We start from the raw sequence: 19,228 nt of genomic DNA, 5'->3' as shown, positions 1-19,228 counted from the left end.
AATAGCAGCAGCCAGAGTAAATGAGCTAAAATGCTGCTGATTGGTCCTGGTATAAAATCACCTGTTTCTTTTCTTTAGCAAGCCCTTCTGACTGTTTGCTTTGCATAGCGTGTTCCTGCCAAGGTGCATTACATGGAAAATCTTCATTTGCTTGCAGTAATTTCAGTATTGTGTTCAATTACCCCCACATCTCCCTGCCCCCCTTCACCCAAGGAAAACATGCAAAACACAAACAAAAGCAAATTTGCTCAGTTCAGTACAGCAGACTTCCTGAGGACTAGGCAGGGCACAGACAGTGTGCAGAGTACATGAGGATGACTTGGACTGACAAGGCGTGAATGCTGCTCCCTGCACAGTGGCCAGGACAGATCCAAGTGCTGGGATTTGATGCATTTCCCTGACTGGCTCCAGTTCTTGTCCCTTGCTTGCAGACAGCAGAGCAAGTTTGGCAGAGCAGGATGCTTGAGCTTTGGAAGGTGAATTTGTGCAGACACACCTTTGGATGAAGTTTGATCTGGAGGCTCTGAAGATCCCTCAGGGCTGGGGGAGCTGGTGCATGAATCCTGCTGAGACAACAAGTGTGAGCCAGCATTGCACTGCTGGGGATTGGTGGGCATTTATCCAAGGCAGTAGCTTACCAGGGGGATCTTAGGAAAGGAGTTAGATAGTCCTGGTGTAAATTTCTCTAACCAGCAGCCAGGCAAGGCAAAGGGACTTTGGCAAAGCACAGACTTGCTGGTGGAGCCATCCTTTGCTCAGGGCTGTGCTGTAAATCTGACCAGGTTCTGTGTTTGGCTGTCATTTGGCCTTTTGATAAACTCTTGCGTTAAACACTTGCCCAAAAACTAAATATCCAAAGTAAGTCTGTCAAGTTTGGAAGCTTGGAAGCTTTATGGCATCTGCCTTTAGGAACACTTATTGGTATCATTCCCATCCTTCTTGCCTTTTCTCTCTGGCTTCTGCTTTTGTGTCTTAAGGATCCCTGAGTGACCCAGGCCTGGGATCTGTGTTCTCTGCTGGCTGTCCATGTACTCACGTCCCAAATGTCACACAAAGGGCCAGTTCCTGTGTGACAGGATTGGAGGTGGCTCCCACTGTCTGCACTGCATGAGCTGGTCAAACATCAGAAGCCTTGGGCCAGCACCTCTCATGGTTTCATCTGCTTTGTGAATAGTCATGTAAACAACAAAGAAATATTTTCTTCTCATTCCAGCCTTTTGCATTCTCAAAGATCATGATAAATTGCCAGGCAGAGCAGAGCATGGAGCACAAAGGAATTGTGTCCAAACTAATTTGTTTTTATTATGAGCTTTCAATTTTCAGTTGGCTATAAGAGCCATCATTTGCTGCTCAGAGCTACTTACTGCTTCATTTTTTGGATGCTCTAGGCACCTCTAGACTCCTACAGTAGCTTTTTAGCAGGCTGTGTATGAGAAGACTCTGCTCACTAAAAAGGCAACAGTAAAAAGGAAAGCTGCTTTTGCTCTGCATTAGTGAAACATTTATCTGAATGCGACAAGTAAAAAGATCTTTCCTGGCTTTATTTCAGCAAGAGCAGAGCATTGGTGAGAAATATGCCCTGCAGGCTTGTTTTATTTGACATCCATGACTGGAAAAGCTTTACCTGTGCAGTCTTGAATAATGAAATTTAAAAGCCTTGTGAATCCACAGAGGTGTTTTATGGCATGTTTGTTCAATTACAGGATGATGATTCCAACATGAATAATATTAATTTTAAGATTGCAAAGGTGTTTCACTAATGCACAAATTTAACAGTGTGTAGTGTGCTAAAGCTCTCTGGGCAATGCTGTGCAGAGTTGAAGGAATGGTACCTTTTGGGGCTCCATGTTTGTTCCTCACCCTGTCCCTTGGTTTGTTGTGTTTGTCTCACTTGCTACAGTCAGGTCATTTGGAAAACAGCAAGGATTTTGTCTAGGCTATTCCATGAACCCTGGCATGGCCTGAAGTAATGAGATCATGTAAGCAACATTACCATAGTGTAAGTTAGAATTAATTTGTAGTCTATGGTCAGAATTCTCATTTTCACTAATGCACCTGTAAATCCAGTGGAATTTAATGAATTCAAAGAGGCTCTCCAGGTACCATAAGTGAGGCAGAGCCTGCTCCCAGCTGTGCAGCCTGTGTTGAGAAGACACTGATGCACCTTGCTCAGTAAATAGCTGTAAATGCTTAGTAACCTGTAAAAAATTTTGTTGGATCTCCTTCTGTCAGTCTCATCCATGTAAAGAATTTCACTTCTACATTGCTACATTCACTTTCATTACTACAAATCCCACTAGCCATATTTTTGACCATTTATGGCTTAGCCCTTGATTCAGGTACCCATGTAACACTTGGCTACTGCCACTGAGTGATTCTCAACTGCTTGCAGCTTGTTGACTTCTGCAAAAAATCTTCCTTCAACTAATTTTATATTTACTACAAGCTATGTGTATTTTGGAGGGGTTTATTTGTTTTATTTTGTTTGGGATTTTTTTTAAGTCTAGAGCAAAACCAATTCTGCTTCATCTGTTGACTGAAATCAGTAAATACCATTTAATGCAAACTCCAGTTCACTTTAGTTAGGAAAATACTCATTTTTGTTTGTTGCTCTAGTGTTATTCAAGCAAAAGTCTCTTTATCCTTCATTAGAAAAGCCAGAAATAGGTTGAAAAAATGGAATTGTAGTGGCTATTATAATTTTATTAATATTTAAAGCTGGTAGCTTAGTACAGATCTACCTTTTCAATAAGAATTATTTAGATAAGGCTTTTTTTCTGTCTTTCAATTACACTGACTTTAAGGGTAGTGATGGGTACAGGATGAAAGGCCAGACCATCATGGAGGTGCAGGCTATGGAAAAGAAACCTGTAGTGTAGATTAGACAAAAGGTCTTTGCCAGACCCTTTAAAACAATCTGTCAGAACAGGAGCCCTACAAGAGGGAATAGGAAAAGGAGTGTAGCACCAGGTAATTGTGTACAGTGCTTGTGTTTCATGCTTCAGCCTGTGATCAGTCACTAAAATGCATGTTCTGCACCAGGAGTTCTTTAATGAACCTTTCAGTGTAGTAACCTGATATGAGACAGTCATCTTGTGCTGTCAAAATTAATAACAATTTATTTATGGTATAGGTAAGGTTTATTTTTATAATATACATTAAATTTTTTAGATTGTTAATGAGGAGATTGAGTTTAGACTGAGACAACTTTTTTTGCATGATGGTTCTCTCCTGACCTGTGTCATCTGCACAGTTCATCCTGCAGGTCTTTTCTAAAGCTAAAGAAGCTTTTCCTGACATGGGAATTGCTCTTTCCCTATCCTCTGCTGCATTTTGCAAGGGCATGGCTGAGATGCAGCCAGGCACGTTTCTTCCTCTGACGCTGTTCTTTTGCTGATGGCAGGACCTGCAGAGAGACATAGAGCAGCACACGGCGGGTGTGGAGTCTGTGTTTAACATCTGTGAAGTCCTGCTACACGACTCAGATGCGTGTGCTAACGAGACAGAGTGTGACTCCATCCAGCAAACCACCAGGAGCTTGGACAGAAGGTGGAGAAACATCTGTGCCATGTCCATGGAAAGGCGAATGAAGTACGTCTCCTCTTCTTACCCTACAGAAACTTGTGGCAGCATTTTGATGGAATGCTGTAGCTTTTGCCACAAGATGACTTTAGAGAAGGAAACAAGAATCCAGAGTCGATAGCTTGTGATAAAACCTTTCTGTTTTTGCTCTCTCAGAATCGAGGAAACTTGGCGTCTGTGGCAGAGGTTTTTGGATGACTATTCTCGCTTTGAAGATTGGCTAAAAGCATCTGAAAATATAGCAGCTAGGCCTAATTCTTCAGAGGTCTTGTACACACATGCAAAAGAGGAGCTGAAGAAATTTGAGGTGAATTTCTTGTCTGCCTTTTTTATCCTCAGTATCAGGCTGCTGAATACTTATTGTCTGTGCAAAATGCCCGAGTCTCAGGAAAACACTGGTTTGGCATTGGTAGTATAGAGAACATAAATAATTTGGTGAGTGTGCAGCTGCTAGTTGTCTATTTGTCTCCAGAATACAATGCTCTGAACAGACACATGTTTAAAGCCTTGCTTTTTATAGGCAAGAGACTCTGGTAGTATGATATATATGCTTTTCTTTCTTTTCCTAGTGAGCTAAGTTTGACCAGATGGTTTAAAATACGGGTCTTAAAATCTGGATTTAGCTTTGCAGTGGGAAGGTCTGTTTGTAGGAGGGAGGGCATCATGTCTGATGGGTGATACCCACATGCTGACTGTAGCAGGGAGTGAGCTCTGCCCTGCCTTGCAGGCGTTCCAGCGGCAGATCCACGAGCGCCTCACGCAGCTGGAGCTGATCAACAAGCAGTACCGGCGCCTGGCCCGCGAGAACCGCACCGACTCGGCCAGCAAGCTCAAGCAGATGGTGCACGAGGGCAACCAGCGCTGGGATAACCTCCAGAAACGAGTCGCTTCCATTCTCAGGAGGCTCAAGGTAGAGGCACCCTGGGGTGAGGGAGTGAGGAGCACTCGCAGGGTTCTGCAGGAATTACCCACAAAAGCCACATCAGAGCAGCTCTCTCTGTCCTGAGCTACCAGCGCAGCAGAGGAGCTCTGGAAGGGTCACTGAGTACATGGCATAAACCCAGCCTTGGTAGATTGGTTCTTGGTAGCTCAAGAAAAACTTAAAGGAAGGAGGAGAGCAAATTTTGAGAGGTCGGTTGCAATACTCAAGTCTCCCATCACACTTTCCTCTTACCCACTTGTAATGGGTGGATGTGTTGATGCACTTGCACCTTTCCATAGGTAAGAGACAGTGAGACAAAAGGCTCCCAAGTGCAAATATGGTTTGGAGTTTCCAACTCAGCTCTACTTGGTGCCAAGTCATGATTCATCAGCAAGGCATTGAAGATGGAGATGTGATAGAAAGCAGCTCCTGCTGTGCTGCCTGCCTGATGAGGAATGTTGTTGAAGAATGTATTTGTGACACTTCAAAGAAGTATTCTGCTCATCAACTAAACTGACCTCTGGGCAGATACTCTGTGCTGTGCCCTGGAGAAAACTGGTTGCTGCTAGTTTTTTAAATATACCAGTGTTGCAAGCAACTGACAGGGAAAACTGTTAGCTCCCAGAAGTCAGTGGATGAGGCAGTGAGAGCAGTGATGGGGTTTGATATGTGCAATTGAATTGTTATATTTGGGGTGTTACATGACCCCCTTCTGAAATGTAAATTCACCTACAGAACAGGCAAGCTGCATGTCTGTCAGCAGCTTCTGTGGGGCATGCCATGCCAAACAGTGCATTAATTGCACTCTCATGGTCATCCATGATGCAGCCTCTCCACTGTAAACTCAGTAAAAACTGATTTTAATATCATAATTTTAATTACTTCATTTAGAGATATAGGGGTTGCTTTCTTTGTTTATCTCTGTTTTAAGCTTAGAACAAATCAGATGTTAAGCCACAGTCCAAATAACTGTTGCTGATATAATGATGTGGGAGAAGGAATGTGCGGAATCAAGAATGTAATTTTATAGAAGCATCTTGAACTGCTAAAATTTTACTCCCTCTTTTGTACAAATAATGCATAGGGCTAGTACAGGGCACTTTTCTAGCATGCCTACGGGAAGGGGACAGGTTTTATACATGGCATGCTGCTGTTTGTGTGCTGCTGGCCTTAAAGGTGAACAGGAGTTTTGAAATAAAACACTGGCTTCAGAGAGCTCCTGTGACCTGTCTCATTTAATAGCTGAAGTCATGTAACTCTGGCTCCTTTTTTCCATCCAGCACTTCACCAATCGCAGAGATGAGTTTGAGGGGACGAGGGAAAGCATCCTTGTCTGGCTCACAGAAATGGACCTACAGCTGACAAATGTGGAGCACTTCTCAAAAAGTAACTTTGATGACAAAATGCGCCAGTTAAATGTACGTATCCTTATGAAGCAGTTGTTTACTATAGCCCAGTGATCCTGTTGGGCTTCCCTTGCCTGACAAAACCATCCATTTTCTGTAACTTCACAGCATCCACCAGATCTCTGTAGAACTATATTTGTTTAAAGACAGCAATAAATTGTTAAGATATATTGTCTGAATCAAGATTAAGCTGTGTATTATTTAGTTTCAGATTCAGTGTTCAGGCTCAGTTCTGTCCTGCCATGCCATTTTCTCCTGACAATATGTGTCAGTGGCAGTGGTATCTGGCCAGGAAAGCAGCAGATGCTGCTTAACAGTAAGAACTAAATTCAGGCATTATTTTCTGGTGCAAATCTTTTCTGAATTGGCATTGTAGTCCCATCTCTCCTTGGAGCTCATGTTTGTAAGCTGGGAATTTTAGCAGAAATTAGACATCAGGAATGTGCAGTGATTGTAAGGAATATACTAGTTCTTTCCTATATTATATGCTCATTTCTCCCTTCTCCCTGCACTGTTATTGTTTTGGGGTGCAGATTTACTGTTGTGTAGGCTGGAGGCCCAAGCAACCAAACAGACTTCTTGGCTACAGAAAAAAAGATTTTGTGTACCCAACAGAAAAATAAACCCTGATTAGCTGAACTCTTGTATTTTGATCCTCTGTAGATTCAGGACACTGCAGCCATACATGGTACACATGGGTGGAAAATGCCATTTCATTTGGAACTGTAATTCTGCTCATAAAACAAACCTTTGGGCCTCTTGAATAAAAATATATTTGCCAATTTAAATTAGTCAATTGTTGCTTGTCTTTCACTGCAGTGAACTAAAACACAGGGACAAACTTTAGGCTAGAAAGAGCCAATGGAGAAATAAATTTTTTTTTTGTATGTTCCAAATAGGGTTTCCAGCAGGAAATAACATTAAACACCAACAAGATTGATCAGCTGATTGTTTTTGGGGAGCAGTTGATTCAGAAGAGTGAGCCTTTGGATGCCATCCTGATAGAAGATGAACTGGAAGAACTTCATCGATACTGTCAGGAGGTGTTTGGGCGAGTTGCCCGGTTCCATCAAAGACTGACTTCAAGGGATCCTGTAAGAAGCAACAGTTGTTTCAATGCTTTGACACGATTTTGGTGTTTGAATTGCAATGCTTATTTTGGTTTTTGAATTGCAATTGCTTATTCCTAGCAGCTTGACTGAGTTGTTTGAGCCCCAAGGGCTCAGGAGCTCTGCAGTAGATGTGCCAGCCTTGCTAAATCTTTGTTGCCAATCCTTTCATGCCTCTCCATCTGCAGAATCTGGATAATAGCATTGAGGTTGTTCATAAGGTTCAGAAAGATACAGTTTGTGGCTTGAAGACTTCAAAACATTTTTGGTGTTTTTAATATTACTTTGTTTTCCTTGCCATCAATAATGTGCTTAGAATATCTCTTTATGTATTTCTTTGTCCACTCCATCTGTCCACTTTGTTGTGAGAACCCTGAATGGGGAACAGCATGCACTTTGCTTTTCTCTGGGAATTTTCAGGTGATTTTCAGTTTGCTTGGCCTCAAAAAGAAAGAGCATCTGTTAGAAAGCCAGGTAAAGGAGGTAACATGGATAAGTAGCTGTTCACTCCTGCCTGAGCATCATTTCCTTACTGAGCTGTTAAGTCCAATTGGAGCTGGGTACTCACTCCTCCTGCAAACTGGAGAGATGTTATGGTGGTGGTTGTTGAATGCCTTGAAAAAGGAGAGGTAGTTCCTGATGTGGGGACTGATTTTGGCAAAAATGGAAGAAGGCAGAAATTATCTCCCTTAAATTTTAGGCACATGGTTGCTGCAGCTTACCACAAAACTGTCTTCAGTAGTACTGAAGTAGTACTTCAGAAGTACCACTTCAATATGGTTCAATCATTAGCTCATTAAAATCTCCTGTAAATCTTATTAATATACAATAATTACTTATTTATAGGGATTGGACGATGAAAAAGATAACTCTGAAAATGAGACAGATCAAGAAGACTCCAGAGAAATCCAGAATGATCCCTGGCATAAGAAAGCCATGACTGAGGGGCCCTCATCACCACAGTCCCTTTGCCACCTTGTGCCCCCGACTCAGGGCCATGAGAGGTCAGGCTGTGAGACCCCTGTCAGCGTTGACTCCATCCCACTTGAGTGGGATCACACAGGTGACGTGGGAGGTTCTTCCTCTCATGAAGATGATGAAGAAGCACAATACTACAGTGCTCTGTCAGGTGAGAACCAATGTCCAGCAGTTTGGTTTGACATGGACAGCTGGAGAATGTCCCTGTGTGGGAAGGGAGGGGATTGAGGTCTTGCTCCCACATTGGTTGGTTTTCAAGTACCATTAATAGATGTGAGCAGACTCATCTCTTAGATGAAGGAAATGGTAATGTCTAAACCAAGCTTTTACTTTTAGAAACATAAGAAGTTTTTAGAAGCCTTACTGTTTAAGAATGTTTGAAAATGGTACCAACCACTTTGTTCTTTGTCTTTGCTGTCCCTCATTGTTTCAGTTGTTTTTAATAGTTGGAAGATATTGAATAGTGAGGAAAATGACATTATTCTTTTTTCAGATGTAGAAATCACTGAAAACCCTGAGGCATATCTTAAAATGACCACAAAAACTTTGAAAGCATCTTCTGGTAGGCACCTGCTAATGCATGTGTCTGAACATGGCAATCTCCCTGTGCTGCACGCTATATTCCTCAACCTCTCTCATATGTAATGTCTGACTTCCTGCCTTGTGTGGACACCATGTCTCATCCTGTCATGGTGTTCTTAAGCTGCAGTATCCACATGGACATTAAAAGCAGTCAAGAACACACCATTTAGATTTTTGCCTGGTAAATGCCAAGGTGGTTAACGTGCATTTCATTGTACTGATCCAAAGTCTTTTGGTTCTTTCTCGGTGGTTTGCTCTGGGTAGTAGCAGTTTTTGGTTGTTTCTAATTTTGGTTGCATAACTACTGAAGGCAGTAGCTCCAGCTCTACAAGTATTTTTTTTTGTGGTTTGTGCATGACAGAACTATGTGTGTCCTGTCTGTTAAATCCAGAACAAACATTCTCCAGGACATGTCTAACTTGTTCCCTCTGACATGTTGCAGATGTGTGATAGCTACTGTTGGGATGCAAACTTTACAAAACCATGGTGCAGCCTTGTCTTTTGGGTTTTTTTGAATACTCTAACCTGTATTCAAGCATTTTCCAGAAGAAAGCAGAATGTCCCATAACTGCATGGCTCTCATCTCATTACCTTTGAAACACTGTTGATGTTTTGCAAATGTGCATGCTTTGCAAGGAAAGCTGCAAAACTGTCATTTTTATGCCATAACTTGATGCCATTTTATTCAAAGCGCTTTCTAACTTAATACAAAGCAACAGCTTTCTTGTGGAGGTGAGATCTTGCACTCATGTTGTGTGCTTTTGGTTCTGTTTGTTTCAGGAAAGTCTGTTTCAGAAGCTCATCCTTGGCATTCTCCAGGTAGCCCAGTCTGCAGGAAACACAGATACAACCAGGCAGAGATGGTTGGAAATGTGTTGTCTGGACCAGAGACAAGCACTCCCTATAAACCAGACTATGTGAGTTGGAGGCTCTGTGGGCACTGAACCTGTGCTACACAGTCTGTTTGTTGTTCTGTGTAACTCCACCCTCTTCCCTTCTCCAAGGAAAAGAATAGTTGAGGTGGGGAATTTTCACTTCACACAAACTTAGGCATTATTTCTGGTGGCTCAGGTTGGACTCCTGGTCAGTCAGGGTCTGGAGGAACTTCCTTCCTCTATTATCATAGGACAAGTCTAGGAGAATTTAACCCCCCATAAAGGACAGGGTGTGAATCTCTTGATACTGACATATTTCCCTTTCCTAAGCAAATTTGAGGGGTCTTAATATGCACACCATTTAATCTGCCTTTAGGCACTGAAAAATGTGCCAGAATGGCTTATTGGTCATTGATTCCTCAGCCTTGGTGGCTGTTTCCCAGCCATGGCTTCACCACTCTTTCAGACAGGGTGGTACTGGTATCTGGCTGCTTTTGTCATCATTTATCCAGTCCCAGAGCCTTAGAGTCAATATTGCTAAGGCCCACTATCCAACAAAGAGCATCAGCAGTTGTACATTGTCTGGTACATGTAGTGCAAAAGCAATTAATTTGCCATGTCCACTCTTCTAGTGTAGCTGGTATCACCATGGTGTGTGTTTGTTTACTGGAAGGGCACAGAGAGCCAAGGTAAAATGTCAGCAAAGCTGCAGAAGCCCAGTGCTAAATCTGATGTGCAAGAGCTCAGCAGCAGCCCAGCCACCCCAGAGTAACACAGATTGGGTTGGACCTTTGACATCCTGTTAACCTGCAGGGCTCACCCACCAAAATGTTATTCCAGGTGAAGCAGCTGAGCTCTGCAAGCAGCAGCAGCAGCAAGGAGAAAATTCCATCTGCCAACATGAGTGATGAGGAGCCCCAGGAGGACCAAGAACTTGTGAATATAGCAGCAGCAGAGAAGCAATCAGGTACAGAGAATTAGAAGTGGTTTTGGGGTGTTTGTCCTGTGACTTTGGGGAGGACAAAGTAGAGATGGCACAAAGGCAGCATATATGGGAACAAAAGAAGAAATTAATGTATTTTGTCAAATTTTCAAGTTTCACTGAGCTCCCTTCTCATCTCATTCTGTCCAACCCATGTGTGCTGTTCAAAGCTTCCACATTTTCTGCCAGAATTGAGATTTTTCTTCCATAAAATACTTCTGTCTCTTTGCTGCTAGTAGTAAATGGAAACAATTTCACTTTTGTCTGATACTGAACACCTCAGAGACTTCTAATCAGATTTCAAACCAGAGGTTCTGTCTAAAATAAGATTGCTATGTAGAGTTACTGGTATTCCATATAACAAGATGCTACAGCTCCTATTTGCAGAAATGTTTTTTTTTTTCAAAGCTGGTGCTGCATTCTGTTCTTCAGTATTTTTACAGTGGTCCTTTCATGCAAGCTGGTTCTCTTGACCTTTTAGGACCTCATTCCTGGTTTCAGGTGCTTGAGATTGTACAACAGTCACAAAAGCAAATCATGTGATAAAAGCAGGCTGCAGCTACCTGCACCAGCTTGCTTAGCCTGTTTCTCTGGTCTCACAAACAGTTCAGGGTTGTGTCCCATATGTGGGATGAATAGGAATAGCCTGAGAATAAGTGGTTTAGATGTGCTTTCAGAAAGTGTCAGTCATCACACAGGTGGCATCTCCATCCTTTAGCACTGAATTGATGAGACACACATTCATTACAATGGTTTGGGTTGGAAGAGACCTTGAAGTTATCTAGATCCAGCCCCCTGCCATGGGCAGGGGCACCTTCACCAGACCAGTTTGCTCCAAGCCCCATCCAACATGGCCTTGAGCAGTTCCAGGGATGGGACAGCCACAGCTTCTCTGGGCAGCCTGTGCCAGGGCCTCATCACCCTCCCAATAAAGAATTTTTTCATAATGTCTAATCTAAACCTGCCCTCCATCAGTTTAAAGCTATTCCCCCTTGTCCTACCCCTCTATGCCCTTGTCAAAAGTCCCTCTCCAGCTCTCTTGGAGCCCCTGTGGGCATTGGAAAGGGCTCTAAGGTCTCCCTGGAGCCTTCTCTTTTCCAGGCTGAGCAGCCTCAGCTCTCCCAGGCTGTCTTCACAGGAGAGGTGCTCTGGCCCTTTCACCATCCTTGTGGCTTCCTCTGGGCTCTCTCCAGCAGCTCCACATGGACATAAAACACAAACACAAGTCCTAACTGCTGGATTGTATTTGGTCTGTTCTTCCAAGTGAATTAAAACAACTCCAATTAATGTCATTAAAATTCAGTGTAGCATTACTATGTGGATAGCTTGACCAACAATATGAAATTTAGACACTGCAGTATCTCAAGGAAAGATGTGGCTTAAAGACAGTAATACATTACAGCAGTTACTTGGTCTCAAATAGAATGGAGAATAATTTTCTTGCAAAACTTCTCGCATCTGTTTTACACATTCTTTCCTTTAGTGAAGATTTAATGGGTTTTCTTCTGTGATTTGCAGGCATTATTGATAGGTGGGAGCTCATCCAAGCTCAAGACCTCAGAAATAAACTTAGAATGAAACAGAAATTGCAGCAGTGGCAGCAGCTGGACTCAGACCTCAGTGACATCTCTGCTTGGCTTGATAAAACTGAGCAAGAGCTGGAAGAGCTGCAAAAGGTGAAGCTTCCAACCAGCATGCAGGCATTGGAACAAAAGGTCAAGAAATTGAAAGTAAGTTATGGCCTACTGAGAAGAGGGATTTCAGGATGCTGATGTTTTTTAATCACTGTGTTCTCCTGGGATCAGTTGGCAGCATGGGTGCCAATAGCAATGTTCCTGTGACACAGAGGAGCTGAACTGCTCTCAGCTAAGAGGACTAAAGAGGGTCTTAGACAAGGTGCTTCTGTCTTCATATACAGAGATTGGCAGGCAAAAGTAAAAACTCCTCCACTTCTCCCTTTCTGTTTTCTTGCACTGTGATATTGACATATTTTCATTATGCCATTCCCCTCTATGCAAACCAGAAACAGATTGAAAATTAGCCAGGTCAACAGGCTGCAAAGTCTAGGCTGCTGTTTTTTTAAATTGAATTGGGGGCAGGGTGTAATTCCAGTAGGAGACTGGCAATGATCTGCTCTAAAGCTGTGGTTTCTGCAAGCTGAGCCAGCAGGTTTCCAGGGCACATGTAAGTGCTGGGGCCCTGGGACTCAGGCAGTGAAATACCTCAGGTTGAAGTCTGAGAGAGCAAGTGTTCCTAAAATCTGTGAAAGTGCAAAATCCCTGTGTGCTCACCCCTCACCAGCTGCCCAGTGTGGAGTCACCCTGAGGCTACTGGTCAGTCTGGTGTCATCCTCAGGGTGATGCTCACAAACAGGACTCTGCAGGACAGAGGAGGGATTTCTTAGGCATACTGAGAGTAGGCTTAAGGCTATATGTCCTGGAGTAGTTATTAGGCCAGGGACAATGACTCTGCACTCCAGTAAGATCAACTCCAATCTGGATTAGGTACCAAGCCCTAGGAAAGGTTTGATGGTGCCCCCTGAGTGGAGGGAGGTGTTTCCCTTCAGCCAGGAGTTGGATGTCTGACCTCCTCAAGGAGCAGAGCTTCATTTCTCTCTTCTGCATCTGCTTAAGAGGAGTCCAGCTGGCTGTAAATCCCATTTTCAGACAGTTTGGCTTTAGAGGGGTGTTAAAAGAGCCAGTGTGCTCTAAGCAGTGAATTTCATGAAGTGTCAGGACATCCCAATTGCCTGGGATAAAAATAAAGCCAGTCTGCCTACAGACTGGCTTACTGGTGTTCAGAAGTCTGTTTGCTTTGTCTGATATTAAGAAACTTTATTGTCTGGAGCAGAGGGGGACAGGATCTTTTGATGGGTGAAAAGTAATTCAGACCAGCAGTTTTCTACAAGTGGAACTCGGATCTTGAGAATATAAAGATTGACACTCTTGGATAGAAAGGCTGCTGAGAAAACCAATCTGAGCTTTGTGGCTTGTGGGATTTGTCCTGCAGCTCTTACTTCCCTACTGTAAGAGCAGCTTGTAAAGATTGAGTACCCTTGATTCAAACTGTAAACTGGAGGGTACAAGGAAGGTATTGTTTGGCATTCTATTTTTAAAGAAAAGCCTTCAGAAATACAGGCTCAGCCTTATCATAAAGGTGATTAGATGATATGACCATGACTGCAAATTCCATATTATTCCCCCTGCAATTCTAAGGGAGAGGAGGGAAGCAGGCATGACTGTCTTCTGGGGGGACCTTGAAAAGTAAGAGAAATGGGCTGACAGGAACTCAGACCAGAGAGAAGAAAAATTTTTTCTCACAGTGGGATGGTCTGGTGTGGAACCAGGGGGCCAGATGGGGTGGGGAAGCTCCATTCTGCAAGAGACTGAAAATTTAAATGGATGAAGCCCTGAGCATCCTCCTTGGAGTTTGAAGTTGGTCCTGTGTGCAAATGGAGAACGAAGTACAGACCTCCAGATGTCCCTGTTAATGTTATTCTAGGATTGTGGGATGGCAAAGCTTTTATCAATTAGGAGAAAATACCATGTGATGATCTATGGGAGTGTTTGTCTAAATGTCAGGGAAAGAGGCAGCTCAGAGGAATTGAAAGGAAGATGTGGATTAATGCCTGTGACTTAGGGAGAAGCAGAAGCCCAGTCACACTTATTTTCTTCAAAGTGAAGGTTTTGGCTTAAAAAAATCCCAACATAAACCTACCTCAGTATGTTTCTTAGCAGTATTGAAAAGCCACCAGTTTAAAACATCCTTCCCCTTTACCTATGATATTTTTGAGTGTGTGGTTTTATTGTAAATAAACATGTTTCTCATCATTCATAAAAGCTCCTAATCCTCTTTTTCTACCAGGACATGCTTAAAGCATTTGACAACTACAAAGCAGTGTTACTTTCTGCTAACCTGAGCAGCAAAGAATTCCAGAAAGCAGACAGCACAGAGTTCAAGGAGCTGCAGAACAGGCTTCGGAAGGTCAACTTGCACTGGGAGAAGGCAACTCGTGCCCTGGACAGCTGGAGGAAGGGCTTACAGCAAGCTTTACTGCACTGCCAGGTGAGGGAAAACCCTTGGGGATTCTGTTGAGGAGAGGGCAGAGGGGTAATGCCTGCACATCAGGAGAATGGTCACTCACAATCCAAGACTTTTTTTTTTCTTGATAAAGTTGCTGCTGATGGATTGAAACGGTTTGGTAAAAATACCTTTCAAGTGGATAATGAATGCCCTTCTGCTACATAGGTGGAATACTGTAACAAGGTTTCTGTACCCTCACTAATGGTGAATTTGTGGTGTTCTGTCTAATCTGGGCTGGGCATTTTGTCTGTAGGTGAAGGCACTGCAAAGGTGTTTTTTCTCTTATGTGCTAATCTCCTTGTTTCTCTAGGATTTCCATGACCAGAGCCAAAAGCTTATCCTGTGGTTAGCAAGTGCTGAAAGCCGAAGGAATGAGGCACAAATCACAGATCCCAATGCTGATCTCAATACAATACTGGAATGCCAGAAGGAGCTAATGGTAAGTGTAGTCTTAACTGCAGCACCTCAGCTCTCACCACACAGTGAAGAGCAGGATGTTTGTTTCAGTGTCTGCAGCCTGTCCTCAGACCTGCTGTACTCAGGCATGTCAAAAACTCAGGGTGATTTTTGAAATGGACCAAGATATTGCCTCTACGAGGCACTTTTCCATAATTACACATCATAATAAAGTTGCTTATGAGAGGTCTTTATGCTAGAGTAAGACTTCCAATTTCCAAAATGTAATGTCTTCTCTATATGAATTACCTGCTGCTAGAACTATTTTTGAATGTTAGTTCAAGCTGGTACAACCAGTCTCTTCAAGAGAACTTCATTTCCTGTGTAGCTGCAATTACCATTCCTGTGCCTTGTGGACTCCCAGGCAGGTTGTGTTCTTCTTCAAAGCCTTCCAGAGTTCCTGTTTTTGGGAGAACATCCATAAAGTTTAGGATAACAGTGTGTTGTGCTGTTTTTTGTTTATTTATCCTCAGCAATTGGAGAAAGAGCTGCTGGAGCAGCAGCTTAATGTAAACTCCCTCCAAGAACTCACTACTTACCTGCTGCTGAAACCAGATGGTGATTACATTGAAGAGGAAGAGAAAGTCCATGTAATTGGAACAAAACTGAAACAGCTGATTGAACAAGTCTCTCATGACTTAAAAACAATACAAGGGAACCTGGTGAGTTGGAATTTCAATACTTGTTTATGGATCTTCTTACTGAAAAGAAATAGCATATTAAGAGTGAAGGTATTTATTAAAAAACTGACTTAAAGCTTAAGTACTTCTACCTTGATAAGCTGAAAAAAGAACTGTTCTGGCTGTAGGAATGACTTCAACCCCAAGGCTAGTACAGTATTATAACAGAGGGGTTGTGCTGCCTCTGTCCATGAGGGCTTTGAAGAGCAGAGGATAAAGCTTTGAGTAAGACTTTTGGGCAGGTCTTTGGGCAGGAGGTTGGACTAGATGAACTTACTGAAGTCCCTTCCAACCTGAACTTGTGTGATCCAAGCCAGGTATCACACTAGGAGTATGTAATGAACACACAGAATTTGAGGTTTGTAGCAATGGGTTGCTTATCCTGAGGTCTGTCAGAGATATTTTCAAGTTAATAGCTGTATGCACCATTCCATTGTAATTCCGTCAGGTTGGGCACTGTAAAGCATTTCTTTATTCTGGGGAACTGATTATGCTCATGTGAAGGGGCAGTGGGCTGTGCACCTATGGAGGCAGTGAAAGGTGGTTCTTTGCACTTAATTTATTGTCAGTTTTGAATGTGCATTTTAAAGAGGAAGGTGGTATTATCTTTCAGGATACCAAAACATTCCTGCTAGTTCCAGATGACTTGGACTCAGGAGTCTATAATCTAGAAGAGAAACCCAGCCCTGCTGTGAAGAAGGCAAGTATTTATTTTCTAATACTTTGCTATCAACATATAGTGCATTTTGACATATTTAGTGTAGAAGTTCCTCAAGTATAATCATTTTACCTTTTAGGTCCATATACCTTATACAGCATTTACAATTGGACCTTAAAGTCTACAACTGTCTTTTCAGAGAAATTCCTTGCAGTTTCTGCAACCTGGATAATACTAAAAGTATTTCTCTCAACAGATGGCCCTCAGGAGAACTGCAGATGGCAGAAATGGCAGCAGCACAAGGTAATATTTTATATATGCCTGATCTCATAAAAAGTAGTGAATATGGCAGAGAGGAGCTGTGTGCCAGCAGAAGCCTGGGCAGCTGTTCCTTGTTGGTTGACACATGGGTGGAGGTGATTTCTGCCTACCTGTAGAGTCCTCTCTCCCTACCAGCTCTGGGCTGCTCCTTAGGGAATGGTTTTCTTTAGCATTCCTGCACCAGGACCTCCACAGGTCCTGGTGCATTATTTTTTTGTGCCAAATGGGGAATATTTTAGGTTTAAATCCTCCTTTAATTCCACCAGCATGCCTGTAAAAAGAAACTTGCCCCTGTGAGACACTTGGTACAAACAGACCATGAAGGACAAAGGGAGAGCTTAACCCCCAGTACATTGGGGTCTGTTAAAGGGTAGATCTCAGTAATGCCAGGGCAGAGAAGAACCTCATCAGTGAATGAAGCAGAAAAACCTATCAGTGAATAGGTTCTTCAGCACCTATTTGGAATGGTCTGTTTGCCTCCTGGGAGAAGTGAAATTTGCACTTGAAAATAAGGTAAAAACAATTTGTTTAACTCAAACCCTGAAGTTCCTGTTGTTTGTTTCTCCTTTCCAGGAGTGAAAGCCACCCACAACCTGTGCAGGCAAACCCTCAGTCTCCCTCTTTCTTCTACCGAGTGTTACGAGCAGCTTTACCCCTGCAGCTGCTGTTCCTGCTGCTGCTGCTGCTGGCCTGCATGATCCCCTCCTCTGAGGAGGATTACAGCTGCACCCAGGCCAACAACTTTGCCCGCTCCTTCTACCCCATGCTGCGCTACACCAACGGGCCCCCCCCGACCTAGGCACCTGCAGCCACCCTGCACACTCCTGGCTGCTGCTCCACAGTCAGGCAGGCAGCCAGTTTCACATCTCTAAATGTACATCTTGATAAAATTTCAGCGTTTTTGTATGGAAAACAAAACTTTTTCTATAGATTTTTTTTTTAAAAAAAAACTGTAAGCAACACACTTTATACTTTGATGCAATAGATACACTATTTTATAGGGGCAGTGCTCTTAAGCTTGCAAGGTGTTTGGATACTGGGTTCTTAGATGCAGAAATGACATCACAGTCATCTTAAACATAGTTTCTCTTGAGTTAGCATGACACAAGCAGGTGAAGAGGGACTTCATTTAACATGATTTCTGCACACACTTCACGTTACATGTATCTTTTGGTACTGTAGTCACATGGTGGAAGCAAAAAAAAAGCATATTTTTGAATATTTGTTACTGTATTTTATTCATCTAACACGTTCAGTATCATGATGCACATTTGTTTTGTTTGACATAAAGTGTTCTAGTGGTTAGGACTGCTGTGTTGTCTTTTTATACCACCTTTGGAATAAGGAATTGTTGCATTGCATGGAAATGGTTTATAATGCACATATTTTCTAGATGAACATGATTATGTAGACTATCCCTGATGTATACAAATAGTGCAATGACTTTTTTTAATGAAAGTTTTTTTTTTTTTTTTCCAGTTTTTAACCTGCTGAATAGTGTACAGTACCTTGGGAGAGAATTGTGCATTTTTATAAGCTTTGTTTTTAAAATGAAACTGGCGTGGGGGCAGTGGCTGGAAAAACACTGTGTACAGTCAGCATTGCCACTGCCCCTCGGTTGTACAGTTTGAGTACTGTCATTAAAATTTTGCCAATGTCTGCAGCACTGTGGGTGTGTCTAGTTGGGGGGAGCCAGCTTCTGTTCCAGCAGTGCTGCCCCTTCCACTCCTGGAAGAGTCAAATTCTTTGCCTGCTGACAGAGTGGTGCTGGAAGGAGCACAACCACTCCCATGCTTGTCACAGTCCAGCAGTGGGACCAGTGTTCCAATGCACAGATCCTTTCCTTTGCAGCTGATTTCCTGGAGGAAGAAGACAAAGTTGAACCAAGTAATGCTTATCAGTTTGAAATGCTGAACTATTTCCCACTCTGGAACTGAGTTTCTGGAGTGGAAGTGCAGGAGTGGGGAAGTGTACATGGAGGAGAGCTCATTACTGTAGTAGGGGCTTTGGTCAAAAGCTTTTTGTGTGTTAATGGAATAACCCAGGAATTAGCCACTTTGGGTGAGCACTGCACATAGAAAATAAGGTCTCTGATTAGCCTGTGACAGTTCTCCCACCCTTTCTACACTTGTCACCACTGGTGGTTGCTGATTCCCCATCTTCTGGCTGGAGGGGTTTATGGAGCAAACTGCTTTGTCCTGATGTTCAGAGAATGGCCACACCAACATCTTTTTCCCAGCCATGGTGACAAACCCACTGTGGTTCATTTCCAGGATATTAAACTAAATTCATAAGCTGTGTTGAGGTGCCAGGCTTGTGCTCCAGCACCAACAGCTCTCACTCTGGGGCTGGATCCAGAGATGGATCCCACTCACCCCTTGCTGCACACAGCCACACACACTGTCCTCTCTCCCTCTGCAATCATTATTTGATATTTTCAAATCAATTACTTGAAGATGGAGCTCATTTAAGTTTCTTCCTCTGTAGAAGTGAGCCAACTCTAACCATTATTTCATTGCCAGATTGTCACAAATGCCCATGCAGACCTTTCTGCCAAGAAGTAATAGTCAGTTACTGATGTGATATTCAGTTCT

General features: G+C 42.9%; 1 protein-coding gene across 1 annotated transcript in view; it reads left to right on the top strand.

Moving 5' to 3' along the window:
* The window catches only part of SYNE2 (spectrin repeat containing nuclear envelope protein 2), a 171,233-nt gene extending 152,936 nt beyond the window's left edge, over window positions 1–18,297 (top strand). Inside the window, exons 103-118 of the mRNA XM_079308247.1 lie at window positions 3,404–3,591; window positions 3,739–3,889; window positions 4,310–4,492; window positions 5,785–5,922; window positions 6,810–7,004; window positions 7,866–8,148; window positions 8,491–8,559; window positions 9,360–9,496; window positions 10,295–10,421; window positions 11,955–12,166; window positions 14,301–14,501; window positions 14,830–14,958; window positions 15,449–15,637; window positions 16,269–16,355; window positions 16,570–16,616; window positions 17,208–18,297. Coding sequence (XP_079164373.1) covers window positions 3,404–3,591; window positions 3,739–3,889; window positions 4,310–4,492; window positions 5,785–5,922; window positions 6,810–7,004; window positions 7,866–8,148; window positions 8,491–8,559; window positions 9,360–9,496; window positions 10,295–10,421; window positions 11,955–12,166; window positions 14,301–14,501; window positions 14,830–14,958; window positions 15,449–15,637; window positions 16,269–16,355; window positions 16,570–16,616; window positions 17,208–17,433 — 2,562 coding nt within the window. The 3' untranslated portion in view covers window positions 17,434–18,297. The remainder of the gene's footprint in view (window positions 1–3,403; window positions 3,592–3,738; window positions 3,890–4,309; window positions 4,493–5,784; window positions 5,923–6,809; window positions 7,005–7,865; window positions 8,149–8,490; window positions 8,560–9,359; window positions 9,497–10,294; window positions 10,422–11,954; window positions 12,167–14,300; window positions 14,502–14,829; window positions 14,959–15,448; window positions 15,638–16,268; window positions 16,356–16,569; window positions 16,617–17,207) is intronic.
* The last annotated feature ends 931 nt before the right edge of the window (window positions 18,298–19,228 follow it).

Source organism: Erithacus rubecula (genome assembly GCF_903797595.1).
Source record: "Erithacus rubecula genome assembly, chromosome: 6".
In the NCBI taxonomy this organism is placed as follows: domain Eukaryota; kingdom Metazoa; phylum Chordata; class Aves; order Passeriformes; family Muscicapidae; genus Erithacus; species Erithacus rubecula.
Note: the sequence above shows the minus strand (reverse complement) of the source record. Positions and strands in the feature narration are given on the sequence as shown.